Source organism: Microtus ochrogaster, unplaced genomic scaffold (genome assembly GCF_000317375.1).
Source record: "Microtus ochrogaster isolate Prairie Vole_2 unplaced genomic scaffold, MicOch1.0 UNK7, whole genome shotgun sequence".
Taxonomy (NCBI): domain Eukaryota; kingdom Metazoa; phylum Chordata; class Mammalia; order Rodentia; family Cricetidae; genus Microtus; species Microtus ochrogaster.
The window spans coordinates 6,551,355-6,562,368 of NW_004949105.1; the positions used below are offsets into that span (position 1 = coordinate 6,551,355).

The 11,014-nt window shown below is 51.5% G+C and overlaps 1 protein-coding gene across 1 annotated transcript in view; it reads right to left on the bottom strand.

Moving 5' to 3' along the window:
- Window positions 1–654: 654 nt before the first annotated feature.
- Window positions 655–11,014, bottom strand: part of Col4a2 (collagen type IV alpha 2 chain) — a 137,755-nt gene continuing 127,395 nt past the window's right edge. The window contains exons 39-48 of the mRNA XM_005366318.3: window positions 9,548–9,619; window positions 8,662–8,787; window positions 8,011–8,127; window positions 6,696–6,857; window positions 6,504–6,602; window positions 6,075–6,221; window positions 5,817–5,933; window positions 4,725–4,916; window positions 3,080–3,366; window positions 655–1,789 (exon numbers count right to left, since the gene is read on the bottom strand). Coding sequence (XP_005366375.1) covers window positions 1,532–1,789; window positions 3,080–3,366; window positions 4,725–4,916; window positions 5,817–5,933; window positions 6,075–6,221; window positions 6,504–6,602; window positions 6,696–6,857; window positions 8,011–8,127; window positions 8,662–8,787; window positions 9,548–9,619 — 1,577 coding nt within the window. The 3' untranslated portion in view covers window positions 655–1,531. The remainder of the gene's footprint in view (window positions 1,790–3,079; window positions 3,367–4,724; window positions 4,917–5,816; window positions 5,934–6,074; window positions 6,222–6,503; window positions 6,603–6,695; window positions 6,858–8,010; window positions 8,128–8,661; window positions 8,788–9,547; window positions 9,620–11,014) is intronic.

Below are 11,014 nucleotides of genomic sequence, written 5' to 3' on the forward strand. Positions count from 1 at the left end.
GGGGGGGGAGTCCATGGTGTGGTGTGACGGAACAGCCTTATCGTTTGGGGGGGGGAGTCCATGGTGTGGTGTGACTGAACAGCCTTATTTCAGGGGGGAGTCCATGGTGTGGTGTGAAGGAACAGCCGAGAGCTCACAGCTTGATCCATAACCACAAAAAGGACCAAGAATCCCATGAGCCTTTAAGACCTTTGAAGCCTGCTCCCAGTAGCAAATCCCCCTCCAACAAGGCCACAGCCTAGGTAGACTCCAGAGCCTGTCAGTGACCAAGCTGTGTCCCAGGGAGTATTCCTTTCAAATGCTGAGAGTGGAGTTGGAAGCCATTTGGGGACCAAAGTGACCTTGGAAATGTACTTGAAGGGCATAGAGCCTCACTCAGATGTGTGATTCCCAAGATATTTCTGTAGAAATGAGTGATAAAATACAGACAGGGACCAGATTTGCCCAGAGACATGCACATGCTAAGATAGGTGGATCTCTGGGGTTGGCTGGCTGGCTGGCCAGCCTAACTGACAAAATTCCAGACCATTATACACACGAGCACTCCTCTCTCTCTCTCTCTCTCTCTCTCTCTCTCTCTCTCCCTCTCCCTCTCTCCCCCTTACCCCCTCTCTCTCCCCTCCCCCCCTCACACACACAAGTAGTCAAATACTCAGAATATCTTTTATTTGTGGTGTTACACAGGAAAGGCATAAAAAGCTTGCTGCGTTGGGGGGAGGGGGTGTTTAAGGTGACATAGGTTGTGGGACGCCACTGTGAATGACTTGCTAAGTGTACCTTCCAGCAGATGCTGGTGTAGGTTTGGCTAGAGCCAGAGTCATGTGCCATGGTTGGGGTCTTAAAAAGGCAGGTGCCATCATGTGGGGACTTGGGAGGTAGCAGCTATGATTTGGTAGAAGATAATACTGCCATCCCCGCCACCAAGGAAACAGGCTTCGTCAGAGCGTTCTGCAAGGATCCTTGGGTGGAAACAGGTGGCAGTGAGCCTCAGGTCATTGGCCAGTCCCCTTGGCTGTCCTGAAGGGTCTGCCTCATTCTAGGAAGACAAGGAAGGGGAGCCACCTGCAGACAGCGGAGGCACAGGGACACACACAGTTACTGTTGGCTACCGTTGGTGGCACAATGTCCATGTCCTACATGGTGAGAGCTCCCTGGGCTGCTCCCATGCTAGCAGGGCTGAGACCCAGGGCCCACTTGCTGATAGGCGGCTGGTGTGAGTGCCGGCGCAGGGCCGCTTTGGAAGTTTTTTTTAAAGAAAATACTGAGATCAACTTTGGGGTCAGCATCTGAGGTAATAAGTTAAGAGTAAGCACCAAGCTGGGTGTGGTGGCACACGCCTGTAATCCCAGCACTTGGGAAGCTGAGGCAGGAGGGTTGCCACAAGTTGGGGGGCCAGCCTGGGTTATGTTGTTCCAGGCTAGACAGGGATAAAAAGTGAGACACTGTCTCAAACAAAAAAAAAAAGGAACAAAACCAGAAGGAGCACCAAAGAGGCCTTCCCACGCTGCTGCCGGTGGGCAGGGTGGCCGGCTTATAGGTTCTTCATACACACTTGGCAGCGGCTGATATGTGTGCGGATGAGGCCAGCCTTGAGTGTGTCGGCAGATGGTGTGCCCTGGAAGTTCTGTTCGGGGATTGTGGTCAGCCAGAAGCTGTACTTGTTAGCGTAGTAGTGGCAGGTCCCACGGCCTCCGTTACACTCAATGAAAGGGGTCGCACGGAAGTCTTCCAGACAGCTACCCGGTGACACCAGCGACTGACCGCCACCTTCGTCCCCAGCCGCCGTGTGCTGTGCAGAGAGAGAGAGAGAGAGAGACACGGAGCGTGTTAGGGGCCACGTGCCGGAAACACCCAGGCACCTCGGCTGAGTGTGTATTCATCCGCTTTAAGGCAGATGCTCACTATGTTGCCCTAGCCCTGGGATCAAATGATCGCTTGTCCCTTAGTGTCCTGAGTAGCTCAGATTAAGAGCAAGCATTACCACGCCTCGTTTTTGCAGACTCTCAGGTTGCCCGGTACTGGCCTCAAGCTCTCTGCATAGCAGAGGGTGACTTTCAGTTCTTGTTCCCCTGGCCTTCGCTTCCCGTGAGCGAGGCTTACAGGTAGGGGCTCCTGCGCCCAGCTTATCTGGTGCTGGAGCTAAAGTTCAGGGCTTTGTGCTTGCCAGTGGAGGACTCCACCAGCCAAGCCACATCCCCGTCCCTCTTTGTTCTGTCAACACAGACCCTGAGGACAGTGCTCTGCCGTCAGGGTGCACAGCAGTGCTGAGGTTGCTGGGCCTCATGTCCAGAGTTGCCCTGATGATGGAGGAGGGTGTTGCAGGTACAGACATGGCATGAACCACAGCACCCATGACTGGCTGTGTAGTGAAAGCGGCAACCCGGAAGTAGGCACAATCTGTAGATACGGCTGACTACATTTTGGTTAAACAAAATGTAAAAGGCTATCATTCATTCAAAATGCCCAGTAGATGAAAAAGAAAAACACCAATCCTGAAATAGGTAGGGGTTGTGAGCTCAGGTTTCTAAGCTGAGGCAGGAGATTGCCAAGAATTCAAGGAGAGGTTGGGCTACAGAGTGGGACTCTTCCGAAAGTTCCTTCCTTGCCTGGCACATGGCTCTGTTAGCCCGCATCAAGCTGAATTATAGTCCTCAACTCCCGTTCCAGGTGTCCTTGTATGACACACAACTGGAGCAATTGTCCCCTATGATGTATGTGTGTGCGCATGTGTGTTTCTATGGAGGTCACAGGTTCAAATTGGGTGGTTATTCAACTGGTTTCCACTGTATTGAGAAGCGGGTGTCTTCTTTGGGTCTGGCGCTTTCTGGCTAGTCTGGCTGGCAAGAGAGTGCCTGGGATTCTACTGTCTGTCTCCCAGCACTGAGGTTACAGGCTCACTCCACCTCACTGGCATTCACACGGGTGCTGGGCATCCAAACTTTATTTGCCGAGCTCAGATCTGCAGCCCTGATTTATTCTTCCAAATGCGTGTGCCCTCATGCCCCAGCTAGGGTGGAGATGGGCAAAGTGGTGCCACGCGGTTCTGTGCTCGGAGAAGGGAAAAGCACTACATACATACCATGAGGAAGGAGTAGCCAATCCACAAGCTCCGCCACCCTGCGGGGCAGTGGGGAATAGAGACGTCTTGGCTGTGGACGGCAATGGCCACGGCTGGTGCCTCACACACAGAGCAGCGGCTGATGTAGGGCTTGATTTCTTCCTCAGCCACGGGCATCATGGGCAGCGGGGCCGTGGTGGAGAGCCAGTAGGACTTGTCGTTGCGGCTGGCGTAGTAGCAGACGTCCCCGGGGTTACAGTACAGAAAAGGCATAGTGCTGAAGCGCGCCAGGCAGGAGCCCGCCAGCCCTGCACGAGGAGCACATGAGAATTCAGTCCTTCCACGTCTATGCTGCCACCAGGCCCAGAACAGGACTCCGACTCTGGCTGAGGCTCTCTCCAGCTCAGCAAAACGTTCAGTCAGACGGGTCCACCCTCAGCTAATCGGCAGGGTTTGAGTCCTGCCCTTAAGCTCCTGTTCCAACTGTTACTTTGCATCCTATCCTGGTTTTTTTCTCCATTGCATCATAAAACTTACGATGGGGATGGGGCCACAATGGGAATGTCCACAATTGTAGGGTTAAGCCCGCCCATTTAGGGCGGGTTTGCCTGGGGTGGTTGTTTACGAATATATGGAGCGCGGGAGCTGCGCTCTCTCCTGCCTCTGCCTCCTTCAGCAAATCCTACCAGCGTGCATCCCACCACCCGGCTAGCTTTACCCGAAATAATTACACCAAAACTGTATTTTTTTAAACACTGCTTGGCCCTCATAGGTTAAAACATAGGTGGGAGGAGTAAACAGACCGGAAGGCTGGGAGAAAGAAGCTGAGTCAGTGAGTTGCTATGATTCTCCCACTCCAGGCAGATGCAGGTTAAGATCTTTCCTGGTAAGCCAGCTCGTGGGCTACAGCAGATTATTAGAAATGGGCTAGACCAGGTGCGAGAGCTAGCCTAGAAGAGGCTAGATAAAAATGGGCCAAGTGGTGTTTAAAAGAATACAGTTTTGGTGTAATTATTTCGGGTATAAAGCTAGCCGGGTGGTGGGACGCAGCCCCGCCGCTTGTATTACAACACACAATGCTAGAGCCTGGTTGGTACACTTCCAGGACCTGATGGCCCTAGTGTCACCAACACACGGCACACTCCAGCCTTCCACATGCACTTTGGCCCCCTGAGGGATGGCAGACAGGCTCACCTACTTTGACCTTGTGCTCTTTGTATTTAATTCATGTCCTTTGAAGGCACACACATGCCTGTTTTTTTTTTTTTTTTTTTTTTTTTTTTTTTTTTTTTTTTTTTTGTGAGCATCTGTGTGGAGGGATTAAGTCCATGCCCTCACCTCTCTGTCTGGCTCCAGCTTCTGTTCTAGGTTTTAGGGGAAAAGCCATAGAATTGGGAGGCAACTGGAGCCTCCAACAGAGAAAGCAATCTTGGTTAGAGCTACTTGCGAGGTGTGGATGCTATATCAAATTAAAAGCCCTCCATGAGGGTCCCGAGGCTGACACTGTGGTGACTTCATTCTCCACGGCCATCCCAGCTTCAGCTAAGCCTGGAGAAGGTGGTGGTCATGGAGCTGTAGCTGGGAGAAGCTCATCTCAGAGGCTCACAATCTGACTGTGACTACCATCGAGCTAGGGAACAGAGTTGGGGCATCACGCAGCACCTACCTAGGTCCTGGTTGTGGGCTTTCTCCTGGCCCTCGAAGTACAGGAGGCTGTACCCACTCCAGAGTTTGTTCATGCCCACGGGGCACATGGGCTCCTGGTCCGTCTGGCTGTGTTTCACCAGGAGGTAGCCGATGCTGACGCTGCGGCCTGGCATCCCTGGCAGGCCGGGGCTCCCTGGACGGCCTGGCTCCCCTAGGACCAGAGAGAAAGTGATTGCTATTTAACTGCCTGTGGGCACCCGGGCAGAGGACAGGATCCCAGTTCATTTATAGGATCCCAGGCTTGGGGCACAGGAAAGACAGACCTAAACCAGCTCAGGAGGCCAACAGGACAATAACGATGGTACCAAACATGAACAGAAAGGGTTGTGAGAGACGGTGGCTACAGGGGCGCTCCTCCAGGGAGAGCCGGGCGCATAGCAGAACTGCAGAACTGGGGAGCAACTAGGCCTCTTCCTCCCAGGACGGCCACTTCTCAGGGTGTTCAGGGTAGAACACTCTTTAGGAAGAGTAACACCCACCTGCTGTAACCACCAAGGGCCCCGTTCTTCCCCAGAGACAGAGAGCATCTCATCTGGCAATCAGCCGTCACTGGGCCCTGTTACTACCCTTCTCCCTGAGGCCCATCCTCCAGGCCTGCTTTTTTAAGACTCCCTTCCCATTGTGTCTTCACTCCTAGGAGTAGTTCTGATTTGCCCCTGCTGCAGGACGAGTCGCTCCATGGCTGCCCCTGGCTGCCACACAGAGCACTCCTTGGTGGGCCACTGTCTTCTGACTGACACTGGTGACACCCCTTGTGTTTGTTACAGCACAGCTTCCACTGCCACTCATGCCAAGCTTGGGTTGATGAAAACAAATATTTTTTATGGGGGAGGGGATAAAAATGGTTGTTACTTCTGCCCCATGTACTAATACTTTAAAGAAGTAACACAGGTCTTTTCAATGCCCATGACATGCTTAGGTTGAGACTACAGCTGGGTGGAAGCTTATTGAACCAACTCTGCCAGGCACCTGTCTGTCCCTCACCTGTAGACTGGTCAGGGTGTCCCCAGCCTCAACAAAACTCTGTCCTATAAGCCACCCAATCACGTACCTTCCTGGCCAATAGGGCCCTGTTGTCCCATGGGCCCTTGGTCTCCCCGAAACCCTGGAACAGCAGACACGCCACCTCTGCCCTGCGGTCCAGCCTTGCCTGGAGCCCCACGGAAACCTGTAAGACATTAAATAAGTGTATGTCACTGTGCTTAGCAATGTGGTGTTGATCCGAAAAGGACAGACATGGGTACAAGAGCAGAACGGATGGGGGTCCTTTTCTTAGGGTGGGGCACAGGGACCCTGCCCAGAGCCCTACCTGGATCTCCAGGAGGGCCTTGAGGTCCTATTTCTCCCTGTGCACCGGGAAGGCCTCTCCTGCCCTGGGGACCCACGATGCCAGGCTGAGTAGCAATCTTCTGGGGGATGCCTTGAATGCCTGGAGCTCCCATGGAGCCAGGAGCACCTGCAAGTCAAAGAGAAGCCATGAGTGTCAGGAACAGGCAACTGCCTCGTGTTTTCACTGTGACTTCACCTGCTTCTTCTCTCTGAAGCCCACCCTGAAGGCACACGGGAACACACCTGAAAGGTCTCCTCACACTGGCCACTCAACACCCACCTTCCGCCAAGGCCCTGGGAGCGCTGGAAGCCCACCTGGCTTTTCTCTCTACCCTTTAGAGAACGGGGTGCATGCCAGCGAGAGCCAGGTCCGTGCTGTCACCCCACAGGCTCTGCAAGCACCACTCACCTGGGAATCCTTGGTCTCCTTTGGGTCCCTTGGGGCCTCTGTCACCCACGGTCCCAGAGGGCCCCGTGTTGCCCATGAATCCTTGCTCACCCTTGGGCCCTGCAATGAAGACGGAACAGTCAGGACCAATGTACAGAACGGGGTCTGTGGTCCTCTGCCTGCCGTGCTCCCTGCTTCACATGACACTGTTACCTTTCTCCCCAGGAAGACCAACTACACCAGGCTGGCCCTGGGGCCCTGGGTCCCCAACCCATCCTTTCTGTCCGGGGAATCCTGCAGCTCCAGCGCTCCCCTCATCTCCTTTGATTCCAGGAAGTGCGTCTGATCCAGGTGGCCCTGGAGGACCTCGGTAGCCTGCGGGCAGAAGTCACAGTGTGCAAAGGTCACAGATGGGTTGAGTAGCCCTGGTCATGGCTTGCTGTGGAGGCTCTGGCGTTATACCTCGTCATTGCCCTGGACACAGCTTTTAGAGAGCTGGTGACAGCAACAGTATCTCTTATTTAATAACAAAAACCATCAACAAGACTTGTAACATAAATATTACCATTTTAAATTTTTTTTTTTTTTTTTTTTTGGTTTTTCGAGACAGGGTTTCCCTGTGGCTTTGGAGCCTGTCCTTGAACTAGCCTCTGTAGACCAGGCTGGTCTCGAACTCACAGAGATCCGCCTGCCTCTGCCTCCCGAGTGCTGGGATTAAAGGCGTGTGCCACCATCGCTCAGCTCCATTTTAAAGTTTTAAAGGACACCTCCTAGGCTTTCCCAGAGGCACTCAGCATCGTTGATGAACTCCATCCTCACTAAACCACGACCCTCCACGTCCCAGGAAACCACCTCCTCTTTGCCTTGTGGGACCTTCTATACCTGGAGCCATGCCATAGTTAGCCTCTGTGACTGGGAAACGTCACTGAGCATCCCCACCTCATCCCTGCCAGAGTGTGCGTTCAGAAATTCTATCCTTTTAGAGGTTGGCTGTTGTGCCGCAATGCACAAGCTGCATTTTGCTTTTCTTTTATCGTGATCACTTAAGCAGCCTCTGTCTCCTGTTTTATATAATGTCTATAGGGACACTGATGTTCAAATAATTGTTAGTCGGTAGCGTCATCTTCATGCCTTCTCCTCTTCCCCCTATTTTTGTTTTTCATATCTGCTCTCACTTTGTATTTCAAGCTGGCCTGAACTTGCTTGTACTCTAGGTGTTCTTGCCTCCTTCAAGGGCTGGGATTACAGGTGGTTGCTACCACCCAGCTCTGTCTCTTTTTAATACTTAGCTAGTTCCTGGTAGATGTGGTTGGTGGACACAGATTAAAGATACAAACCCTAAATGGTGAGAAAGATGAAAACTTGGAGCAGGTCTGAGGCCACCCAGGTGGGTACGAGGTTTATCTTGTCATGTGATGTCATGGGGACCGTGCGGTGTGGGTGATGGGGGTACCCGTTCCTTTGCCTGTCTGAACAGTGTGTGGAATACAACTTCTCCCCTAGACATATCACCCATTGCGCTGCCTACCTTCTAAGCCAAATATCCCTGGTGCCCCTACATCACCAGGTGACCCAGTTATGTTGGATGGTGGAGAGATGCCGGGAAACCCCTGAAGTCCTGGGCTTCCTGCTGGGCCGCGCTCCCCTGAGGAGGAAAACAAAAGTCAGTTTAGCTCCATCTGCCCACTTTCAGGGATTCCACTCCCCTCTCATGGTGCCCTCTCTAGATAAAGCATCCTCACAGAGGCTGAGATGGTGTCTTAGGACAGGGAACATTTCAGGGGAGGAAGAGGCATGTGGCTGGCCAGGAGGTTGGAGGCTGACCATTAGCTCCTCTTAGCCACCAGCCACCATGAGTCCTGAGAGCCCACTAGAGGCCCTCAGACACTGCCCTGAGAGAATGGCTGTCAGAGCCCATGAGGATGGGACGCTGGAACCCACGACCACAGCTAATCCCCCATTCAGGGTCTCCAAGATCAGAGGCAAGAAGGGAGAGCTTGTCCTCCACCAACTGAGTGGGGCTGGAAATGAACCAGCATTGGAGTAAAATAAGCCAGACCACAGAGTATAGCAACAGAGACGAGCTGTGAGTTTGTGCCTGGAGATTCCCCTCAGAGGACCTTGGACACGTAGTTTCCTTCATATGCTGTGGGGTCTACTCATGGAGATGGCTACTTACCTGGGGTTCCCCGCTCCCCTTTCTGCCCTGCAGGTCCCACAGGGCCTGGAAATGTATTGGGTTCTCCTCGGTCACCCCTGTCTCCAGCGGGGCCTGGGAAACCTGGGTCTCCATGGACATCAGCACCTGTGATAGAATTATAACAGCAGTGGTTGGCACCAACTCCATCCATGCAGGGGAGGTGGCCTGTTGTGTGTGGTATGATGGTCCTCACAGTGTGGAGCAGAGAAATAGGCCATCATCACAGTGCCTTCTAGCTCTGGTCTCAGCAACATGGAGTTTGAGACTCAGAAGGGATATCACAGAGAACACAGTGGAACTCTCTATGGACAGAAGGCCTTGGCCTTCAGGGCATCCAATATCACAGCAACAGCTGACCACGCTTGGGGACCCCATCCCAGTCTCCTGGTTCTGGTGGCTGCTTTCATCCTCTGCCTTTATTGGGTTTTGAAAATTTGATCTCACTTAAAGTATTTCCTGCTCACACATCAGGTGCTCAGAGCAAACTAAACAATACAGTCTGCCACAGCCTCAGAGTTGCTGTCATTTGCCCATTGTTTAATTTCCCTGCAGGTGTATGACTATTTAGTAGTGTAAAAATCTATAGTTTGGTCAAATAGCACTTATAGGATGATTTTCCCCCTTCTTGTTTAAATGTATTTTTAAAAATTTCCTGCTGGGCAGTGGTGGTACATGCCTTTAAGCCCAGCACTCAGAAGGCAGAAGTTGACGGATCTCTGTGAATAAGCCAGGATTGATATATAGAGAAAAAAAGCAAAACAAAAACCCCCCAAACAACAACAATAATGATGACAACAATGATGACAACAATGACAACAACACTCCCCACTGCACACGGATGATTTTTATAGTCACCGCTGGATACCTGGGGATCCAGGGAAGCCTTTGGTGCCTGGCAGGCCATGTAATCCGCTGATCCCCCGGATTCCTGGAAAACCTGTGGGAAGTTATCATTAGTCATGCCATGTAGGACAACAGAGGGCTCTGGCTGGTTCCAGGACAACCCCAGCCTGCTTTGGCCTGTGAGCAGCACTGACCTTTATGTGACAAGCAAACTGCCACTCTTGTGTGACCCACGAGCCTATGTGTGAACCCTTTTCAGACATTTTAGGGTGTTTAGAACAGGAAGGGGACCCTGAGGCACTATTTCTGTGATGCCTGTCATGGCGTATGCATGATTTATAAAAGCCATTGGGCCAGTGAGATGGCTCAGAGGCTAAGGTGCTTCCATGACTGACAACCCGAGTTCAGTCCCTACACGGAAGCAGAGAACTCACTTTTGCAAGCTATCTTTGGCCTCCCCTACATGCTCCATGGCACACCCTGCTCCCAGTCAATTGTGTGTGCATGTACACATGATAAATGCAAGAAGAAAAGAAGTCCTGCTTGGAGCAGGAGTCTGGTGTCACTTCTGTTCTCTCCATTCCTGAGCTTAAGCCTTTCTAAAGACACAGATGACCCCTGGGGTTGGGTGTGGTCACAGGAGCCTAGCGATTTTGTGTCAGGGTCTTGTAACCTTTTACATGAGCACACGGCAGCCAGCAATAGGACACAAGTACACCTGTGTATGTCCTTCTGACTTTCTCATATCCTGTGTAGAGTGGCTAAAGAAAGGCCAGAGACCTCCTTCACAGACCTTGAAAGAATGGTACTCAACTTCATATGGAAAAGCAAAAAACCCAGGACAGCCAAAACAATCCTGTACAATAAAAGAACGTCTGGAGGCATCACAATCCCTGACTTCAAAACTCAACTACAGAGCTACAGTGCTGAAAACAGCCTGGCATAAAAACAGACAGGAGGACCAAGGGAACCAAATCAAAGACACGAATATTAATCCACACACCTTCGAACACCTGATTTTTGACAAAGAAGCAAAAAATACCAAGTGGAAAAAAGAAAGCATATTTAACAAATGGTACTGGCATAACTGGATATCAACATGTAGAAGAATGAAAATAGACCCATATCTATCACCATGCACAAAATTCAAGTCCAAATGGATCAAAGACCTCAACATAAAGCCAGCCACACTGAAACTCATAGAAGAGAAAGTGGGAAGTACACTTGAACACATTGGCACAGGGAACCACTTCCTAATATAACCCCAGCAGCAAAGACATTGAGAGAAACAATAAATGGGATCTGAAACTGAAAAGCTTCTGTAAAGCAAAGGACACGGTCAACAAGACAAAATGACAGCCTGCAGAATGGGAAAAGATCTTCACTAACCCCACATCAGACAGAGGTCTGATCTCCAAAATATACAAAGAACTCAAGAAATTGATCATCTAAAGAAATAATCCAATAAAAAATGAAGTACAGACTTAAA